The 23458-nt window shown below is 41.4% G+C and overlaps 1 protein-coding gene across 1 annotated transcript in view; it reads right to left on the bottom strand.

Moving 5' to 3' along the window:
- The window catches only part of APPL1 (adaptor protein, phosphotyrosine interacting with PH domain and leucine zipper 1), a 124213-nt gene that overhangs the window by 74341 nt on the left and 26414 nt on the right, over positions 1-23458 (bottom strand). The window contains exons 4-9 of the mRNA XM_029600926.1: positions 21708-21783; positions 19565-19648; positions 16343-16384; positions 15152-15210; positions 11005-11151; positions 54-136 (exon numbers count right to left, since the gene is read on the bottom strand). Coding sequence (XP_029456786.1) covers positions 54-136; positions 11005-11151; positions 15152-15210; positions 16343-16384; positions 19565-19648; positions 21708-21783 — 491 coding nt within the window. The remainder of the gene's footprint in view (positions 1-53; positions 137-11004; positions 11152-15151; positions 15211-16342; positions 16385-19564; positions 19649-21707; positions 21784-23458) is intronic.

Below are 23458 nucleotides of genomic sequence, written 5' to 3'. Positions count from 1 at the left end.
CCAATTTGGAAAACAAATACATGGCTTGAGGGGAAAAAAAAGCTCTAACTTACTTTTGTACACTTGTTCCAATGTTTGCCAAAAACTCTTCCAGCTGAGAAGTAAGATTTTCAGATCCCATCTTAAAGAAACTTATCTAAAATAAACACCCATTAAAATGCTTATAATTTCACACTTTAGAAATTAAGTCACCTGCTTATTTTTTTATGAAGTATTAACACAGCAATTATATCATTGTCCAAAAAAATCCAAATAGGTGTACAAATATGCATTTCATTTCTGCCTGATAAAAGGTATATATATACAATATTTGAATACTATCATGAAATAGATTTAGAACTGCAGAACCCAATTAGAATTAGTAATGTTGTACGATGATCCAGAAGACCAATGTCATTTCACTGTACTTTAGGAAACGAAGTATTATGAAAGACAAAAAAAGCTTAAATCATGATGTACTGAGGTAATTGTTAGAAATCCAAACAAATGGAGAAATTACTTACTTAAAATTTCGTTTTCCTTAGTGCAGACAGATGGACTCAGGGCCAATGGGTTATGTGCTCCCCTGCTAGTAGATGGAGATGGAATCAGGTTTCAAAGCTGGCGTCACCTTAGATACACCCCTGCAGTGACCTCAGCACTCCAGTATTCTTTTCAAAAGTCATTGTGGACAAGCTTTGAAAAACTTGATTACAAATTTGATTAAAACTTGATTACAAATGGACAACTAACTGTACTCAACCAAACATAAGCACTGAATCCCAGCAAGATTATAGATGCCCTGATCTACGGAATTGGGTGACAGCTTACCTGTAACCTGTTGGAATCTAGATTCACCTCATGGGTGATTCCTTGGCACCATTTTTGGGGAGCTGTGGGCGGGATGCTGAGTCCATCTGTCTACATGAAAGAAAACGAAATTATCAGGTAAGTAACTCCATTTCCTAGATTGTAGACATATGGACTCAGGACCAATGGGATGTACAAAAGCTACTCCCGAATGGGACGGGAAGCTGTCAGCAATCCAGTTAGCATCGTCCTTGCAAAGGTTGCATCCTCTTGGGCCCGAACGTCCAGGCAATAGAACCTGGAGAAGGTGTGCAGGGAAGACCAGGTCGCTGCTCGGCAGATGTCAACAGGAGACAGTAGCTTAGCTTCCGCCCAGGATACTGCCTGGGCCCTAGTGGAATGAGCTTTAACATGAAAGGGTACTGGCTTTCTTGTCTCTACATAAACTCCCGTGATCACCTATGGTAGCCCGCAAAGCTGCCTCATCTTGTTTCCTTCCACCGTGAAGAACAAACAAGTGGTCCATCTTGTGCACCGGTTCAGATGGACTGAATCAAATCACGGTGAACCTAGAAGATGTGGTAGGCCTGATTGACAAACTGAAGAGTAGTAAATCACCCAGACCGGATGGTATACACCCCAGAGTTCTGAAGGAACTAAAAAATGAAATTTCAGACCTATTAGTAAAAATTTGTAACTTATCATTAAAATCATCCATTGTACCTGAAGACTGGAGGATAGCAAATGTAACCCCAATATTTAAAAAGGGCTCCAGGGGCGATCCGGGAAACTACAGACCGATTAACCTGACTTCAGTGCCAGGAAAAATAGTGGAAAGTGTTCTAAACATCAAAAACACAGAACAAATAGAAAGACATGGTTTAATGGAACAAAGTCAGCATGGCTTTACCCAGGGCAAGTCTTGCCTCACAAATCTGCTTCACTTTTTTGAAGGAGTTAATAAACATGTGGATAAAAGTGAACCGGTAGATATAGTATACTTGGATTTTCAGAAGGCGTTTGACAAAGTTCCTCATGAGAGGCTTCTAAGAAAAGTAAAAAGTCATGGGATAGGTGGAGATATCCTTTCGTGGATTGCAAACTGGCTAAAAGACAGGAAACAGAGAGTAGGATTAAATGGACAATTTTCTCAGTGGAAGGGAGTGGACAGTGGAGTGCCTCAGGGATCTGTATTGGGACCCTTACTTTTCAATATATTTATAAATGATCTGGAAAGAAATACGACGAGTGAGATAATCAAATTTGCAGATGACACAAAATTGTTCAGAGTAGTTAAATCACAAGCAGATTGTGATAAATTGCAGGAAGACCTTGTGAGACTGGAAAATTGGGCATCCAAGGCGTACACAGCAGGTCTTCCTCTGGCCAGGCCTGAACAAAGGCGTCAATCCCCAGGGATAGTTGATCTCTTCTACGACTGAAGAATCGGGAGATATAGGAACTTGCCTACCGGCCACTCCTGCACAAGAGCAATGATGCCCAAGGACTTTTGATGTCTCCTGCAACTGAAGAAGTGAGGAACTTTCGCATTGTGAGATGTCACCAACAGGGCTAAAACGGGAGGTGGCAGCAGTCCACTCTTTGAAACGCCTTGCTTGACAATTCCCATTCTCCTGGATCCAGACTCTGTCTGCTGAGGAAGTCTGCTCTTACACTGTCTTTTCCTGCAATGTGGGAGGCTGAGAACTGAAGATGCACTTCCACCCATTCCATGCGTTGGGATATTTCCCACTACACATGCTAGCTCTTGATTCCTCCCTGGCGATTAACATAAGCCACTGTCGTTGCATTGTCTGCCATTATTCAATCAACTTACTTAATCAAATTACTCAATCATCGCACCCAACCGTTCAACAACCCCAGCAGCGCTCAACTCCTTTGAGCCCACGTCCACCTTAGAAATAGAGAACATCCTTAAGAAGATAAAACCATCGTCTAATCCTTTAGATCACATTCCGTCCAACGTGCTGAGTTCGATCCCTATCATCATGATCCCTATCATCATGGCCAAACCCGTTGCAGACATCAACTGCTCTCTCGCACAAGGCCAAGTCCCTAACCAACTCAAGTTGGCAATGCTCAAGCCTCTCCTCAAAAACCCCAACCTTCCCACCACAGACCCAGCTAACTTCAGACCCATAGCAAACCTTCCAATGATTGCCAAAAATATGGAGAAAGTTGTAAACAGACAACTTTCAGAATTCCTTGACGAAAATAACATCCTCACCAGAAACCAATTTGGTTACGTAAGACCCGGAACACCGAATCGCTATTAGCCCCACTAGCAGACACTATTATCTTTAATCTGGAAAAAGGCCAACCTTGCCTCCTTGCACTTCTGGATCTCTCCTCAGCGTTCGACACTGTGAACCACACGTGCCTCCTTCAGCGTCTCACCGACATTGGCATCACAGGAGCAGCATTCAACTGGTTCAAATCGTTTCTCGAGAACAGATATTATAAGGTCAAGATAAACAGTAAAGAGTCCCACCCCATTGAATCCAAGATGGGGGTACCGCAAGGATCATCCCTTTCACCCACTCTTTTCAATATCTATCTTCTCCCGCTCTGTCATTTACTTACCAACCTCAAGCTTAATCACTTCCTATACGTGGATGACATACAAATTCTCATCCCTATAGCGGAATCTCTACACAAAACTATGTCATATTGGAATAATTGCCTCTCAGCAATCAACAACCTACTCGCCAGCCTCAACTTGGTTTTAAACACAAACAAAACCGAAATCCTCCTTATTGCTCCTGAAAATTATGTCCCACCCACCTCTCCAATTGCCAGCCAAAGTCATGACACCTCCATGAACCTAACTTCACCTCAAGTAAGAGACCTGGGTGTACTTCTAGACAACAGACTCAGCCTCAACAAGTTCGTAAATAACACCACAAAAGAATGTTTCTTTAAATTACAAGTATTAAAGAAACTAAAGCCTCTACTACTCTACGAGACTTCCGTATGGTGCTACAATCAATCATACTCCCGAAACTGGACTACTGCAATTCTCTCCTTCTGGGCCTTCCCGCTTGCACCACCAAACCACTTCAGATGGTCCTGAACGCCACGGCCAGAATACTCACAAACGCCAAAAAAAGGGATCATATCACCCCAATCCTCCAGCATCTCCATTGGCTTCCGATTAAATACAGGATTCACTTTAAAACTATTATGATGATACACAAGGCCCTACATAACATCTCTCCTCTCAACTTAACTTTTCAACTGCAGCTACACACCTCCAAGAAACCGACTAGAAGTGCGTACAAGAACATGCTAATCACCCAGCCGGCAAAAACCTCCCTGAGGAAACGCGCACTATCCACAGCGGGCCCTACACTCTGGAACTCGATACCCCCAGACCTTCGACTTGAACCTTGCCATAGTACTTTCAAAAAGAAACTTAAGACTTGGTTCTTCACACAAGCATTCCCGGAGAGCTAAGAGCAGGAAGAATGACATTATCAGCATAGTCGTTGTCCCTCAGCCCTTTCTGTACATAAGTTCCTGAAGAGTTAGTTATTGATATTTAAATAATCATGAATGTTCACTGTAAGCTCCACTAAGTTCCTCTTTGCGCCTTCATGTTTTTGTTAATTGTTAAATGTTTCAATGTAAACTGCCAACGAGGCAACAGTTTCTTCCTTGTAAACCGGTGTGATATGTATACTTTACAGGAACATCGGTATATAAAAATAATAAATAAATAAATAATCCAGACCATTCGACCCTGCAATTGGTCGATAAATATCAACCATGTCAACCAGATGGCTCGAGCTTCCAGCCAACTGATGCTCCAAAGAGACTCTTCTGTACTCCAGTACCCTTTGTGCTGTCAACTCCTGACAGTGAGCACCCCAACCCTGGAGGCTCGAATCCGTTTTGAGTACTAGCTAGTCTAGTGATCGTAGGGAAACTCCCTTCCTTAGATGGTCCACTTGAAACCACCACTGCACTTGTACGCTGATCTCCACTGGTAGGTGAAGCCGTATCGAATAGTCTTGAGACTGAACTCCAACGAGCCAACAGAGTGCGCATATGTGCCCTTGCCCATGTAACTACCTCTAGGGTGGCCGCCATCTACCCGAGCACCTATAGATAAGACCACACTGTTGGACATATTGTTTCTGACAATAGTTGCACCTACACCAGCAGCTTCTCAATGCAGCCCTCCGACAGGAACACCCAAGCCTTGCTTCGGGTCAAACCGAAAACTGAGATACTCCAGTGTCTGGGATGGCTGTAAATTGCTCTTGGGCAAGTTTGTCACCCAATCTAGTTCCTGTAGCAAGGAGATCATCTTGCGGGAGACCCAAAAGTTCTCTTCCAGACTCTTGGCCCAAATCAGCCAATTGTCTAAATATAGGTGAACCAGAAAGCCATCCTCTCTCAACAAGGCCATAACCACCACCATAACCTTGGAAAAGGTTCTGGGTGCGATGGTCAATCCAAAAAGGTAGTGCTCAAAACTGATGTTGTTGCCCCAAAACAGGGAAACGCAGAAACCTTTTTGTTGCTCCAGACAGATGGGATATGAAGGTATGCCTCTGACAAATCCAGAGTCGTCAGAAACTCCTGACTGTACTGCCATCATCACTGAGCATAAGCTTTCCATGCGAAAACAAGTCACCCACAAATGACTGTTGACGCCCTTGAGATCTAGGATGGGGCAAAAGGAGCCCTCCTTCTTGGGCATAATGAAATAAATGGAATATTAGCCCATATTTTCTTGTGACATGGGCACTGGAACAGCCCGCAGGCTGAGGAGCCTTGACAACATACACTCCACTGCTAGTCTCTTCTGCGAAGAGTTGCAAGGAGACACCATGAAAATGTCCCAAGGGACACTGAGAAACTCCAGAGCCATCTCTTATCACCTCCAGAACCCACTGGTCTGACATGATCTCGACCCTCCTGCGATAAAAGAGAGGCAACCCCCTATCTCCTGTTCCCAGGGGTGGGTCGGCTGGGTTCACTGAGAGGCTCGGGAGGCCCCACTACCCGAGCCTGCACCCCTTCTGGGCTACCTAAGATGAAAGGACTGAGACCTACCCAAAGGCAGAGTCCTCTGAGAAGCCGCTCCTCTGTAGGATCAAAAGTGTCTGAAACCCCTAGCATGACCTCTTGTACCGAAGGAACGCAGCATCTGCTTCTTATGCTTTGGTAACTGAGGAACCTGGGCTTCACCCCACTTATTGGCCATTTTTACCAGCTCACTCCCAAACAAGAGTGATCCCTTAAAAGGCAATTTCATAAGATTAGACTTCAAAATTGTATCGGCTGACCAATTCCTGAGTCATAGCTGATGCCTGGCCACTATTACCAAAGCCATTCCTCTGGCCAAACTGCAGACCAAATCGCAGCACAGATCTGCCAAAAACACAGCTGCCGATTCCATGACTGCCCTGGAATTCACACCAGATTCAACAACTTCTTGAGAGAGAAGTAAACAAGAGCAAGCCAACAGGGAGCAACAAGAAGCCATCTGCAAATTCATTGCCATCGCTTCAAAGGCCTGCTTAAGGATGGCCTCAATTCTTCTATCTTGTGCATCCTTCAAGGCTGCTCCCCCTTCTATGGGGATAGTCGTTCGCTTGGTGACAGCACAAACAAGTGCATCTATTTTCTGAAAGCACAATTGCTCTCTCGCAGTCAGATTCAGGGGGTACAGCCCTTCCAAGGCTCATTCCCCTTTAAAATAAGCTTCCGAGGCAGCCCATTCAAGATCGACCAATTCTTCAATAGCCTCCATAATAGGAAATGAATGAGGCTTTACGCAAAGAAATCAAAAAATAGGATCTTTCTTTGGCTTAGACATGGAATCAGTCCCCGGTACCCCCAGCATCTTCAATGTCTGGGAAATCAAAGCCGGTAACTCATCTCTATGAAAGAAACGCAACATAGTCTATATGGCTCCAGCCCCGGAGGAATTTCCCCATCCTCCAGGGAGTAAGGATTGGCTTCATCATCCATGACATCCAGGTCCCTATTGGCGTGATCCACAGCAAGTCTAGACATACTCAGATGCTTATCCGCAGCCTGCAATCCTGATCTGTTAAGACTGGCTGGGGCCTTCAACTGTGCCTGAAATAAAGGACTGCAGCCCTTGAAAACAATTCCACCCAAGAAAAGGAAGAGGGGTCCATGCCAAAACCAGGGGGCGTCAGTCTTGCGCCCACTGAACTACTTTCCCCTGCTGACAAACCAGGTAGAGGAGCCCCAAATTCAGATGAAACTTCTGGCAGCTATTTTTCCATTCCCTTATTATGCCAGGCTTAGTAAAACAAGAAGGGGACAATTCTTCCTGAGCCTCCAAACAGGGCCGACTTAAAATTAGAGGAGATGCCAGACTGAGATAGCCGGATTTGGCAAGCAGCACAAAGGGTAAGGGGCATAGGATTCTTTGCTATCAGCGCCATAGAGTTGTCAGTACGCTCCAACAGGCATTTAAGAACTGTGTGCCCAGCTATGCTCACAATAGGAGCTTGAAAAACTAGGAGCTCAAAAATTAGGTGCCAAATACACCATTCAGTAGATGGTCAACTAAGCAACTACCCGAGCACTCACTCCGTATGCAATTTGAGTGCCTGCCTAGGCATCCTTAAGCGCACCAAAGTACATCCACCTAGGTGCCTCTATGCGCACAACTGAGCCATCCAGGTAGGCATCCCTATGCGCCAAACTGAGAGCCCAGCTAGGCACACAACTAGACACACAGCCAGGTGAGTAAGCACGAACCAAGGTATCTGAAGAGGGCAGCCTTATGCGCAAACAAAAGCACGTGAAAGTTGCCGCAGCCTACCACACAGCGAATAATCTAAGCCTGACAGCGAGGCCTAGCCCAGAAGGCTGCTCAACCCAAGCTTTCCGAGTCCCAAGCTTCACCAGAGGCGGGAATATACGTCAGATCGGTGAACCAAGCACAGAGACCAGAGGGGAGAGGAATCCCTAAAATCAACTCCCCCTTACCTAATTTTTTTTTTTTTTTTTTTTTTTTTTAATTACTCTTTACCTGAGTTAAGCCCGTCCCAGCAAAGTACAAAGTCGGCTGTGGGGGAGAAGGCATAGACTTTCACCGCTACACTTTGTTGGCTTCCTGCACCCACTTGCCTTTCAGATTTATTTATTTATTTATTTTTTTTACAGCTAAGTGTACGTCAGCAGAAACCAGCACTGGACCAAGGCACTCATCTGAGGGAGGGATCTGAAGAAATCACCTCAGCAAACTCGACTGAGTAAGGGACCATAAGATATCAACACAGGAGAGTGGGGCAATAAACTTTTCTCCTTCTACAACAAATTTTTAACACAATCCCAGTAGGGAGATGGACATCCACCATCTGCTGGAGATGGAGAATACTGGAAAGCTGATGTCAGGGCAGGGGTATATATATACCTGATGTCAGCTTTGCATAACCCACTGCTGTGGATCCACCTATCTGAATGCTAAGGAAAAAAAACATTTTAGGTGATTTAGTTGTAACATTTCTTTCAAAGCATTAGATCGATCCTAAAAAAGGTGAAAGATGCATTCATACCAACTACAGTGAAAATGTCATTTAAAAAAATGAATCTTTATTAAAAGGTTATTAAACACGTCTTGCCAGTGTCACAATTCAGAGACAAAACACAAAATGGCACCACCAAATGTGGGTTTTCTTTCCACCTACCATTTGGAGCAGATTCAATTTTAGCCAAACTGAAATTCTCCTTAGGAACATACAGTGTTAAATTATAGTGCTGTTAAGCCTTTGTTCCAGGTTGCACAGGGGTCTGGTGCATTGCCTGGGAAAGTAGGGAGAAAGCAAAGTTGCTTTCCTGTTATAGGTGTTCTGTGAAGACAGCAATTCACCAATCACACAGGTGAGTCATGTGATCACACATAGCATCACCAGCCTGCTTCTGATATGGTGAGAAATCACCATCACAACCACCAGTCAAAAGATGAATAAAATTTCCTTTCTAGAAATTATGCCTGCAATAAAAACACTGACTACAGTCCTGTCCAACACCCTGTTTCCCGCTCAAAAAATCAGAAATGGGGATGGATTGATTTGGCAGAAAAATGAAAAAATAATTTTAAGGGCAAAAAACAAAAATCACTGACTAGGCAAAAATCAAGTTTCTGGCCAAGGACAGGAGAAAATTAGAACATTATGATGAACAAAAAAACCACAAAGCTTGCAGGAATACATCCAACTGGGGCAGTGGAGAAACAGAGGACAGCAATCTGGCACATTTTATTTTATTTATAAGTATTTCTATACTGCCCCTCCAATCTCAGGAAAGACTTTTGGTTTTACTTGAAAGCTTTGGAAATTGTATTCCAAATGGCACCACGCCGTCACATGACCCACTTATGTGTTATGATGAACCTGCTGATTTTCACAGAAGTTGCATGCTTGCTGCATCCACCAGACTCCATAACAGCTCTGAGCAAGGCCCAGAACTGAGGAAGCTGTGCTGATGTGCTCCTTGCTAGGCTCCAATGGACTGGAGCAGTGACTGCAAGGAAGAAAGCGCCATACTAAGCCCAAATAGCAAAGAAAATATTTTCTCCATTTCCAACTCCAGGATATTCATTTTGCCCAGGAATTTCAATGTTAGTATAAAAAGGTCTATGGAAAAATGACTTTTCCACATGTTTTTCTCCTGTGTAGTAAATCAAAGTCATTTTTCACAGCTGTAATTGAAGTTCCCAGGCAAAATAAAGTCTGAAAATGAATGTCCCTAACTATATTATATATAAAGGATGGGCAAACACTCTTCTTTTTTTTTTTTTTAATGCAGGGCAACTTTTGTGGCTCTCACCTGCATTAGGGGCCAAGGATTGGAGGGTGACCCCTCAAGGGCTCTAGTCAGGGAGCTGGGGGCGAGATGGGTTTATGCATAGAAATGGGCTCGTTTTAGATTGTCGACCCAGTCTGTGAGTAAAAAGGTACATGCATTGTGCTAGTACACACATACTTTTATGCTCAGAGAGAGAAGGTGTTCCTGGAGGTTGAGTTGGAGAAGGGCTGGTACTTATGCACCTAACACACACGTGTGTTTAATTTTGCTGGAAAATGTTAACTGCACAAATAGCAGGTGCAGATCTATGCCCATGCTTTTTCAAACCAAATTTTCAAAGGGAAAGATGACTTTACACTGCTAGGCACAGTTTGAAAGTTGCCCTCATAATGACAGCAGAACCCTGAGGGGTAGATAGAAATCAATCAATCACTGAGATCTTGTAGTGGGGTGGGTAGGGAAAGATGATGGGACTGCAGGTTCACCGGGTGACAGAAAAACTTTACAATCCCCAAAATGTTGCTACCCTAAGCACAGACCTAGCAAAATGCGTGGTTGTGCTAAAAGGCCCATATACGCAAGTATTTGGGCTGCGTGCAAGCAATGCATATTTTAAAAGCTGCAAATTAAGCACATTAAACACAGGCGTGAGTTAAAAAAAATATAGGGGGGGCTGAGTTAGGACATGCCAGTGGTGTTTCAGGACATGTATATCTAGAGGCCACAGGCAGGCAGTTTGTTAGCTGCATATATTTACTGCTGCTCCTAATGGTGTAAATCTGCAGAAATCTATTTTTAGGGTGAGGGAGTGCAGGCTGAAGAACCAGAGGAGTCTGGATGACTTCGAGATAGATTGGGCAAACTATTCTAGAGATAAGCAGCTTGTAATATATCTACCACTTGGGATCCTACCAGGTACTTGTGACCTGGACTGGCCACTGTTGGAAATAAGATACTGCGCTTGATGGACCTTTGGTTTGGCCCAGTATGGCAAGTCTTATGTTCTTATGTAAACTGGGAATGTCCTTCACATGAGCATGTTTTAAAATCCACTCACCTGCGCGTGTTAAAGCCAACAAAGTCCTAAGGAAGATATGCGAAGTACGTTTGCTCAAATAATGATTTAAAATTAGGGGCACACATATACGTATTAGGCCTATTTTAAGCCATATGTGTGCAAGATTGTGCACCCATATACATGTGTATGGGTGCCCGCGTGTATGTTTTAAAGTTACAGTCTGTGTGTACATGCAGGCTGGGAGGGGGTTTCTGGTAATTCTGACCCAAAAAGTGTAAAAAGAATTTTTAGCTCTAATTTTTACGTGCTACTCGGACTAGATGTCATTCTCTTGAAGGTAAAAGGTTTAACACTCTGCTACCTGGAATACTCACCTGCGCCTGCATGTACCCTAGCAGTGGCTCTAGTATGGCAATTTTCTTTTTGTACTGAAGTGTATTCAGAGCACAGAAATAATGCATTGTGGTCTGATGTTGCTTCTTTCTAGACGTGTAAACATCTTCTGTAACTTCCAATTTAACCTTAAAAAAAAAAAAAATCAAATTTTAAAAAGCTACAGTACTGTAATTCACTGTGGGCCTGATTTACTAAGCTTTTTTCTCTCATAGAGAAGGACAGGGAAAAAAGCTTTAAGTAAATCAGGTCCTTTATTTGTTAATAAACTTGTCTTCATTTTTAGTGTAACAAGCACATACAGGACGACTTTCTAGTATTCTTCCAAAAAAAAAAGTATCAAACACTGGTGGTTCCATTACTACGCCACAGCAAATCTTTAGCCTGACATACAGATAACTAGTGGTTTCCCCCCTCCAGTTTCAAATTAATTTAATAAATGTTAGCATTATTCGTTAAAAGGGTGGCTAGTACTGTAGTACTAACCATGAAAGAAGTTAAATGTGGGGAGGGCAATTATCAAAAGCCATTTGCCACTATAAATGGCCATTTACCTGGTAAAAGAAATTTTTTTTTTTTTTTAATTTACCTATCCTACATGTAGGTAAAAGTATGCAGCAGTTCCACAATACACAGTTTACCTGTGTTTTCGGGGTGGGAATCCTGGGGGCAATATTGAGTTGGAGGAGAAAACTCACATAATTCTGGAATTTTAAACACTACGCACATTGTTTTGATCAGAAAAAGTATCAAAAGAAAAAGGGAGTGCAAATCTCTACAGATACTTTTATCTTGAGCAATTTCTAAAAGGAAAATGCACACCTACTGTTACATTTTACCCACAGATTTTGCATCGATAGACTGTATACATGTCCAGACAGTTTGAAAATGGCCCCCCTTTATGTGTGTGATTTATGATAGTGGGGGGCAGGGACTGTAGTTGAGCTTTACAGATTTTGGACTCATTTTACGTTTCAGCAGATTCTGATATCTATTTAAATGCTTTTCACCAAAACAAATTTCTATTATACTGAGAACTGCTTTGAAGTGCCTGAAAGGCGGAATATAAATAACAATTAAATAATCTGAAGGATATAAATTTGGATAGTGACTCATTTGCATTCTATTGTCTGCAGAACCCTAGTGGACAGTCATGTAACGTAAACTCAAATGCTCTCGATTTATACTGTAAATCAGAAGACTTCCCGATACAAAATCAGACATAAGGAGAACTACTTCATAACATTATCCTTAAGTTTTTGCTACAAAGTGATGGCAAGTTGTCACCCCCATCTTGCTATGATTTCTTTGAAAATTCCTTGTACCATAGACAAAACCATGTGCCTGTATCTTGGTAGTTTCTGTAACCATATGAAACAGATCAGGACTAAGTTTAATAACGTCAAATAAAATCACTGAGGAAGGCAATTTTCAAAGCCATTTCCATAGGTAAGATAGCATTTTACTTGCAGAAATGGGAGTTTTGAAAATTGTTTCTCTGCTTCCTACCCCTCAGGGCAGGCAAAAATACCTGTGTTGGTCACAAATTTTCCAAGGGAGGAGTTTTTCTTTGAAAAAGATACAAAATAATCATGAACCTGCAAGTACTACAAACTGTTTCATTATTGCCCCCATAACATTTCCTTCCTGAGTTCCTTTAATGAGCCAGTAACAGACTTTGAAAAAAGAATCAGTTTACTCCAACCTTCCAAAGATATTTCATGACCTGATTCATAGACCTATTTCTCCTGTTTGGGGGCAAGGACTGTATATTTTATTCAGTCAAATATATCACAGTAACCAGTCTAGAATCCTGCAAGACCAGGGTTTGAGTTGGAGAGGGGAAGCAAATGCCTGTAATCCCAATGTCACAAGAAGTCCCACTGGCTTGGAGCTAAAAGCTGCTTGGTCCTTTCCAGGCCCATGTTAAGTAGTATATTTCTTCCCTAAGGTACATGTCTTTAGGTGGAGACAACAAGAGAGTGAGCAAGGGGTCCATGATACAAAGTGTTCAAAATGCTGCGCCTGCCCCCCCCCACAGATTTCTTTGCTACCAGGAAGCCCTCATGGGAGAAAAGGTTAGGCTGCTGCAAGGCCTGAGCATGCACCAGCTTACAGGTTTGCACCAAATCTCTCTCATTGCCTTCACCTGAAGACAAACAATGGAAAAAATCACATATATGAAAGTGTTTTAAAGTAAACAACGTGATAAACCCTATGTGAGCAATTGCACACTTATGCTGCAAAGGGTTTTAACATTTAATCACTTGTTATAGTAGTGCTTGCTCGATGTACTTAATCATGGGGTGATACACGTTGTTTCTCATAAAGAATTGCCACAATTTTGAGTAAATAAACTATCTTGAATTTTTTCAATTTTTTTAACTAGAAGAAAGTTCATTCAACATCATTTTATATAGGAAAACGTTTTTTGGACTTATCCTTCCAGATGACGATTAGAACAAAGCGCTCATCCACTTTGCTCAGCAAACGACCAACACCACTGGTGTTTCATGGACTTCATCAGGGGCTAATGTTTCTAAAACAAGAAACATAGGATACATTTTATGAGTATCAGATACATCAAACTTGGAATGTATCCGATATTCATAAAATGCATCCTATACTCATAAAACATTAGCCCCTGACGAAGTCCACGAAACACCAGTGGTGTTGGTCGTTTGCTGAGCAAAGTGGATGAGCGCTTTGTTCTAAGCGTCATCTGGAAGGAGAAGTCCAAAAAAATGTTTCCTATATAAAATGATGTTGAATGAACTTTCTTCTAGTTAAAAAATTGAAAAAATTCAAGATAGTTTATTTACTCAAAATTGTGGCAATTCTTTATGAGAAACAACGTGTATCACCCCATGATTAAGTACATCGAACAAGCACTACTATAACAAGTGATTAAATGTTAAAACCCTTTGCAGCATAAGTGTGCAATTGCTCACATAGGGTTTATCACATTGTTTACTTTAAAACACTTTCATATATGTGATTTTTCCATTTGTTTGATATTTATCATCACATATTGTACCAGTTTTTCATTTTTTAAGTGTTAAAGTTCAACTGAAGACATACATCCTAGGGCAGGAAGATAGTTCTGGCCAGATGAGATAAGAGGGTGTGGCCATTTAAAAGAAATTATATAAAATTGGGGTGGGAGGAAGAGGAGTAGTAAAAATTGGAGGAGCACAAGAAGCAAGAGAAGATTTTTGGTGTTGCCCCAGTAAGCCAAAACAAAAACAAAAAAAAAAAAAACCCCTACTAATCTGGGACTGACCCAGGTGCCCTCCTTCTTCCCTTTGTCTCCCTTTCCTGGGCAAGGGGATACAGGGGTAGAGGGAAGAGGATCCAGTGATCAAGGAGGGTGCTGCAATGGACAGGGATAGGGTCCAGGATTGTGAAGGGGACTTGCTCTTTACTTTCTGTCTTGGGACCACAATCAGTGGCTCAGGCTTTGACAAGTCAGAGGAGGGACAGGAAGACAAGAAGGGTGATCTACTCTGCTCCTGACATTGTCTTAGACTTCAGCTAAGTCCTTAACTGCAATTCCATATGCAACTTTTCTGGTCCACATCAAACAAGGACTAGAGAAAATGTCTTCATTACCCATACACCCCCTTCCTCAGCCACTTCCTCATAAACTTAAAATTTCTGTTGCAAGGAGGTAGCATTGCTACTTTAAAAGGTCAGGATCCTTAATATAACACTTATTTTTACAGCACTATTGGATATATGCAGTGCTATATTATTATGGTGTAGGCATCCAGGTATGGTAAGCCTTTGCCCTAAACAGCTAACGACCGTAGTACCTTAGGCAATGGGAGATTAAAGTGATTTGCTCAAGGTCAAAAGGAGTACGTGGGAGAAGCAGGATTTGAACCCTGGCTTCCCTGATTGTTATCCCTGTGCTCTAATCACTAAAGTCTCCTCCCTCAAATTTGAATTACTTGCAAGTAGGACATAGCTTTGTTAGATAGTGGAATAAAATAAACTCAAAATGCCGATAATCCAAATTTTTAATTACTATTTAAATCTTGCTGTAGCAAAAACCACATTTGTGAGCAATGAGAATATTATGCTCCTAATATTTCCATTAAAGAAAACATAAGGTGAAGATGAAACCTTTTCATTTTCTCTTCGTTTTGATAGTCGACTGTATCTGTTGATAGCAACATCATGATCTAAAAATGCAATAAAATTATAATTATTAATAGAAATGGAAAATTTGAAAAAAATCCACACTAATGAGTTTTGCAGATGCACAGATTTGCAGGGTAGGGTGCTAGCATTATCTGGTCCAATGTATCCACTAGACTAAATTTTATCTTCAGGGACTAAATCTCCATAAGCCTCAGTACAGAACCATGCATCTTTATCCATTGAAAAGGAAAAAAACAAAACAAAACTGGTTTTATGAACACATCCCCATGCACTCAGAAATAATTCCAATTTCATTCAATGCAACAGAAACTTCAGAGAATGAAGAGAAAAACAAGGTAAAAAGTTTTAAAGTTTAGCTCCTAACAACTATAGGGGCCGATTCTGTAAAAGTGCACTCAGCCGTACGGCACTGTTCAACACACGTTTAGCTGGGTGTTTTCAAGGGGGGGTCTATTACCCCTTATATTTTAAGGGGTTTAGCGCCCAGCCAAACCCCCTGAAAATTAATAGTGCTCATCACATGCAAACGCATGTTGATGAGCCTATTAGTCATTCACCCAGGATTCAGAAAGTAAAATGTACACTGGGAAAAGTGTACAGAAAAGCAGGAAAAATACGAACATAAGAAAAATGCCATACTGGGTCAGACCAAGGTCCATCAAGCCCCAGCATCCTGTTTCCAAACAGAGGCCAAACCAGGCCACAAGAAACCTGGGCAAGTACCCCAAAAACTTGCTTTTCTGTACACCTTTGACTTAATATCCTAGCGACTTAATATCCTAGCGATATTAAGTCGGAGGAACCAAAAATGTAAAAAAAATTTTTAAATGTGCCGTCCGGTTAGGAGAACAGAATCTCAATTTTACCTGCATCAGTTTTCCTAACCGATTGCTGTCAGTGGGTTTGGAAAACAGACACTCGTAAAACTGAACGTCACTTTCCTGAACCCGCTGACAGAGCCACCTCTCCTGGGCCAAGGAGGTGCTTAAGAGTACATAATCATCCCTAACTCCTCCTTTTAGCGCAACCCCTCATTTAAAATAGGATCGCGCACCCAGGAGAGGTGGCTGGGGGCACATCGGGAAAGCGGGGCATCAACATGGAACGCCCGTTCTCCTGCGATCTTTACTGGAATTTTAAAAATATACATACAATTACTTGAAATCTGAAAAACTTCTTTTAAAGTCAAGATTTCTGTTAAAAAAAATAAATAAAATATGGTTAAGAAAACATTTTAAAGACATAATTTGAGAGCAGTCTCATTATTCATTTTCTTTTATTTAAAACACATCATATAAGTTTTGACCTTGGCACAAACCTCGACTGCTAGGTTTGCTCTGCATATTATGCCCATGTCCATACTCCACAGGTATCTAACATCTGGATACTGGTCAGGATTTCAGGGTTACCAATGCTTATAAAGATTAACTCCATTCAGATCCATCCTATACAAAATTTAGATCATCCAGTATCTATTTTATTTTACTCTAAAGAACTGACTTAGTAGTAGGAAAATGAAAAATCTTGACTGCCAATCCAAAAATGCTTTTATTGGTTTGGGTGGGGGGGGGGGGGGGGGGTATTTTTAAAGAGTATGAAGTGTACAGAATGTCAATTTCTTTCTTTCTAATTCAACAACTGACCATAGTTATCCATCAACATAAGAATTTTGTTAGGAGCTTTACAGAATTACTAGAAACAAATTGTTTCTTTTCAACTCAGATTAAGATGGCATTATAGGGACTGAGGTTGAACACACATACTAGGAACATTGGTCAAAAGGGCAACACTTCCCAGCCCAGGAATTGTTGAGCGCTAAGGGCGGATTTTTAAAAGCCCGGCGCGCCTATTTTGCATAGGCCGCCGGCGCGCGCAGAGCCCCGGGACGCGCGTAAGTCCTGGGGCTTTGTCAAAGGGGCGGGGAGAGGGCGTGTCGGGGGCGTTTCGGGGGCGGGGCATGGCGCTGGCCTGGGGGCATGGTCGAGGCCTCCAGATCAGCCCCCGGGACCAGAACACGGAGCGGGGCTGCCAGCCGGCGCGCGCAGTTACGCCTGCTTTCAGCAGGCATAACTTTGCCGACAAAGGTAGGGGGGGGTGGGTTAGGTAGAGGAAGGGAGGGGAAGGGCGAAGGAAAGTTCCCTCCGAGGCTGCTCCGAAATCGGAGCGGCCTCGGAGGGAACAGGCAGCGCGCGCTGGGCTCGGCGCGCGCAGGTTGCACAAATGTGCACCCCCTTGCGCGCGCCGACCCCGGATTTTATAGGCTACGCGCGTATCTTATAAATCCAGCGTACTTTTTTAGGATCTACCCCCTATATTTTTTATATTAACAGATTCTGTCTCAAAATGAAGATGATATGCTCCAGGACAAGCAATTTCACAAGAGACATTTTTAACCTAATTATCAGGCCAATGCAATATTGGTGCTTCATGAGCACCCGCTCCCTTAATCCACACCGATCCACCTTTCCCAGGCTCCTGATTAATATTTAAATCGAGTGCCTCCGAAAAAAGGAGGCATTAGGGGGAAACTATGTGCCCCAACGCGTCCTCGGCAGTAAGCACCCAGGAGAGGTGGCGGTCAGGTTAGGACATCCATTTTCCCCAACTTGACCGCCAGCACACTTTTTTTTTTTTTTTGCTTTTAAATTCTCCTATTTTGGCTCCTCAGACTTAATATCGCAATGATATTAAGTCAGAGAAACTGAAAAAAGGGCTCCTCATTAATACCAGATCTGGGCAGGCGTCAATTTTTACGGGTTAAAGTGTGCACCTTGGGGTGCACTTTTTTTTTTTTTTTTTTTTTTTTTTTTGAATCGGAGGGAAAATAGTTAATAGCCTCATCCACATGAATTTAATGTGATAAGCGCTATTACCTACGTGCTCGATAAGACGTGCGCCTTGGACACGCTAACCCCTATTTTGCATTGGGGTTATGGACGCACATCCAATCGCGTGTTGAGCCATGCGCTGTGGCCAGCATGATTAGTCAAAGTATATTTTCCCAATTATAGAATAGAAATCCCACAGAGATACACAGTTCAATATTATTACACCACAACAAACTGTGTTTCAAGCAGATGGTATTCCACATTAGTACTGGTCCCCCTCCTCCTACAGGTGATGCAACGGCAAGCCGTCCACATCAAATCATTTAAACCAAGTGTCCTAGGACTGTTTTCTTTTTTTTTTTAATCCAGCTCAAATCAGAAGCAGGGCTGGGCTCTGGCACCATCAGCATTCATTCACAACTAGCCAAGGATTGTCTCCCTTAGAATATATCCTCCCCCCCAATTTACTTTGATCCAATCATTGTAACAGTCTTTGGCCAGGGACCATGCACCAGGGCTTTTTCTGTAAACATATGGAACTTTAATCTGGCTACTAAGTATTTGAGGACCATGACTCCCCCCACCCAGGAGTTGTGAAAGATCCCTCTACATCATCCCCCAGCCCAGACCAACCAAGGGAGAGAAAAACCTGAGCTGGCAATCAAACAGGACTGTTTCTCAGAGACCGTTTGAGGTCTTTACAGGTTCCACATCAATATGAAATCTCATCAGCTATGGGCCCCTTATCTTCCTGAACATTTTGTCCCCTTTTCTAGATTTATATAGTTATTACTCCCAGAGTAAAATAAATTCAGTGTTAGTCATCCTTACCCTCCAAAACTAGAATCATTGTAAGTACTACAATTTTTCATCTTTCCAAGAAAAAGGGAAATTTTCCAATTAAACTGTGATATGTCTAGAAACCTCAGCAATCATATTTTTCTATCTATATTTTGGGACCTGTATCTTTGTCTGTCTGATAAACTCAGTGGCCTCTGAAGAAAAGATATACAGAAATGTTTCCAGAAACTGGTCACATTTACCATATCCTTCTGACGGCACCATATAATTTCTCAGAAATATAATAGGCTAGACATTTTGCTACATTTTACATATGTAGCAAAGAAAAATAATGGTAAAGAAAAATCCTTTATTAAAGCGCTGCATGAATGCACAGTTATCTTTTCCTAATTTAACGTGGAATACATAAAATAAAGTTAAAAAGGGACCATAAATGGAAGAAAAAGAACTAGATCATGTTTTTTTGTTTATTTTATTTTTGATTTCTTAGAGTATGTTGTGTTCTAATCTTGACAGGTGCAATATTTAACATTTTATGCAATATACAACATTTTATGGAATGTAGATTTTTTAATGAAGAGCTTTAATAAAGAATTTAGCAGAAGCAAAATATTCTCATGATGATGCCTCCTACAGCTCTTCCATTACCCTTTTCTAGAAAACTCAAGCTCAAGGTTTAACTGGATATAACACTATAATTCCATGCATCATAACAGGGCCACTGGAACCAATTTCTGCACAGTACCTTTTAAATCCCGCTCTTTAAACTGGCTAATGGGAAACATCATGGCATCGGCTAACTGCGTTGAAAGCACCCGCGTGGCAAGAGCTAGGCTGTTTATGAACAAAAAAGGCAAAGATTATAAGAGTAGGAAAAGTCAGCTATTTCAGTCTAACCCGTGAAATTGCCTTCTCACCTACAACCACAGCAACAAGTATAGTCTTATTTTTATAAAAGACTTTGTTCCATATAGAGGGATGAGGACAAAATGATGGCATGACACAGATGGTGGTTCACTGAACTCTATATGTTTCCTGAAATAAGTTTTCTTCTTTCAATAATGCCTCCGAAATGGAAGGGGAGAGGAAAGGGTATTTCCCTCAGATAGTCCTCAACTCACCCCTGCTCAGCATACAATCTTGACTTCCCATCTTTTTCTCCTGCTGTGGAGGGGTTAAGCTCTGTTGCTGTGGTAGGCGAGGGAGCATCTCCCACTGCTGGGGATGAAGTTTCTCTCAGCTCCTTGGATGAGTGACTACTTCTGGCTCAGCACACTCCTCCTCTTCCAGGCATCATGGGGGGCACAGGACAACGAGGCGTCTATCGATTCCACGTTGGTGGGAGCTCCAGTTCTGGAGGTTAAGCGCCATTTACAGTCATCGCTGTCTTTTGACAGTTTGGGACTAAGTAAAGAACGGGAGGTGAGTTTCTTCCCTCTAGTTCCTCAGCTTGCGCTGCCTTCATTGCTACTTCTAAACCGGAGGTAGTAACTCTGGATTTGCTGTGGGGTCATTATCCATAAGTTGGGGTCTGCTTTCACTGAGAATTCTACCAAGCTGAATTCTATTTCAAAAGGGCTGGACTCTCTGGAAAAAGCCCAAAAGGCTAAAATTCAAGATCTGTCTTTGCGAGTTTCCATCCTCAAGGATAAATTTAGAGATGTGCAGGCAGTTAATTCTGCCATTCTTAAAGATCAGGGGATTATTAATAGTCAGCTGGAGTATATTGAAAATTTCCAAAGATTTAATTTAAGATTTCTAAATTTCCCAAGAGTGATGGGAGAATTACTTAAACTGACTTTGCAGAGATATTTGACTGAGTGCTTAAGCATTTCATCTGAAAGTATTCCACCCATTAATAAGGTATATTTTCTGCTGCTAGACAGAATCTTAGTCAACTTAATATTCAGGATATGAATCTGACGGACTTTTTAGAGTCTTCTGCTTTAGAAGTTTCTAAGAGGACAACTTTGCTTGCTTGTTTCTTTTCCAACCATGACCTCAGTTACATTATGAAGTGTTACTTTTGAAATTTAAATAATTCTTTTTTGGGTCATAAGGTCAGAATTTTTCCTGATTTTGTAAGAGCAACCCAAGAGAGAAGGAAAGGCTTTCTGGACTTGTGCCTGGAGGTTCTTGCCTTGGGCGTCTCCTTTCTCCTTGCAAGTGTTTTGTGAAATTTCAGAATAAATCTTTTTTTTTTTTTTTTTTTTTTTTTTTTAAACTAGAACTTAAATCTTTTGTAGATTCTAAGAAATTGTTGTTGATGCCCCATAGCTAGATCCGGAGTGATTGATCTATTATTAATAAATGCAGGATGTTTCATGTAAATGCCTTTTCTTAAGATAGGTTATTCTAATATTTACTCCCTTAATTTTTCTCTCCCCTCTTTTGCTTTGTGGCCTAGGATTTTGTAAGCTTTGTGGGAATTTTTGACAAAGTGTAAAAAAATGTTTTCTTTTTCTTTGTTTAAGCCATATTTTTGGCTTATACATATGTAAAAAGGTTGATTAAAAAAGCATTTGTTCAAACTGCCAACCTCAAACACATTCACACCAATCCTGAAGATGGAACCTGCAAACTTGAACACTGCATCCACTGTTTAAGGAAAAGATGGAATAAAAAGGTGACCACACTGACAGGTGCTCTCCATAAAGGAGGACTTTAAAGGGACAAAAGAAATCTCAACAACTTTACTGAAGATTTTTTAATAGAATGAATGTCTACTGCAATGCATGTGGGATAAATTAATGCTTTATTTATCCCACTAGGTGTGCCTAGTATATTATTTTTGTTTTTAAAAGTTCACTACTTAAAATGCTGAAACAGTTTAATTGCAGAAAGTGTTACTAAACTATATGGCCTGAGTCAATCCACACTATGGGCACTTACCTCATCTATCACTTTAGCAAACTGCTGCAGGGTAGAGCTCATAACCTCATCATCACTTCCTAATGGAAAGCGCTATAGAAATGAACAGATTTTATTATTAATAATTCTTATCAATGGTCAAATATCTCATTAACAATTCATCTGTTTAAATACTTATAATAGCAAAAAATGAAAATCAGTATATCAATGATTTTGCAAAACACAACTACTTTCTATGAATTAACACAAATAAAGGAAGGATTATTTATTTACAGTTAAAGCAGCACTTCAGCCTGGCTAATTCAAAAGGCTGGCGGTTCTCAGCACCTACAAACAGGACTAGTTTTCAGGATACTCATAATGTATCTTCATGATATATATCCATAACTTTGGTTCAATATCCTGGTTAATTTACAAATTTTGGTTACCCTACACCAAATCTACTTGAGGATCCTGATTAGTTAACAATTGAGCTAAACTGAAATTCTTCCAGGGAAGAACAGCACTCAAGGCTCGATTTACTAAGCTTTTTCCCATAGACATAGAATCAGGCCGATACAGTACAGTGTGCTCAGCCAAGCACAGCATTTAGCATGCAACTGGCCACGCATCTGACGTGCGCCTATTACCCCTTATACAGTAAGGGGTTTAGCGCATCAAAAACGCGTGGCCACGCCCCCCCCCCCCTGAAAATCACATGCAAATGCATGTTGATGAGATTAGTTAGTCAGTTCCCGGGATACAGAAAGTTAAATGTGCAGCCAAGCCGCATATTTTATGCTTGGAAATTAATGCCTGCTTTTCTGTACGTCCTCCGACATATTCTAGCGATATTAAGTCTGAGAACCAAAAATTAAAAAAAAAAAAAAAAAAAGATCTGCCCGCTGGTCAGAAAAACGGACTTTTACCGGCGTCAGTTTTCCTAACCCATTGCTGTCAGCGGGTTCAGAAACAGACGCCGGTAAAATGGAGAATCTGTTATTGGGACCCGCTGACAGCCACCTCTATGCTAATAAGGAGGTGCTAGGGATGCGCTTTTGTCCTAGCGCCTCCTTATTACCACGACCCCTCATTTAAATAAAGAATCACGCACCTAGGAGAGGTGGCTGGGTGCTCAACATGAGTGCCCGCTCTCCCGCAATTTTTACTGTATCGGCCTGAATGGAATAAAAACCTTAGTAAAACTGGCCCTCCCTCTTAATGATCTTACAACTATATGAATTTACTCATGCAATGCGAATATATACTGTACATTATAATAGTACTTCAATTTTTTTAGAGTATTGATTAAGTAAATGTCACATCAAGACATGCAAGGGATGTAAACGTCTTAGATAACACCAATGACTGCTTCATGCAGCAATTGGTCATGAAACCAATGAGATGGGGGAACTAGTTCTTAGTGGAATGCAGGACCTGGTGCAAGAGATAAAGGTAGTGGATCCACTTGGCAACAGTGATCATAACAATTACATTTAACATAATCACTGCAGGGTAAATACTAAGGAAAACTACTGCAGTAGCATTTAACTATAAAAATGGAGACTATGATAAAATGATGAAATCTGTTAGAAACAAAACTTAAAGGAGGAATTCACAAGATTAAAAACTTGCAAGAGGTGTGGACATTGTTTAAAAATTACCAGCCTTGAGAACCAGATAAAATGTATTCCATGTATTAAAAGGGTTGAAGGAAAACCAACTGACTTCCAGCATGATTTAATAGCAAGGTAAAGCAGTTTGCTTACTATAAACAACGTTTTCCATA

This window comes from Rhinatrema bivittatum, chromosome 4 (genome assembly GCF_901001135.1).
Source record: "Rhinatrema bivittatum chromosome 4, aRhiBiv1.1, whole genome shotgun sequence".
NCBI classification, from domain to species: domain Eukaryota; kingdom Metazoa; phylum Chordata; class Amphibia; order Gymnophiona; family Rhinatrematidae; genus Rhinatrema; species Rhinatrema bivittatum.
This window is presented reverse-complemented; position numbering and strand designations above follow the sequence as displayed.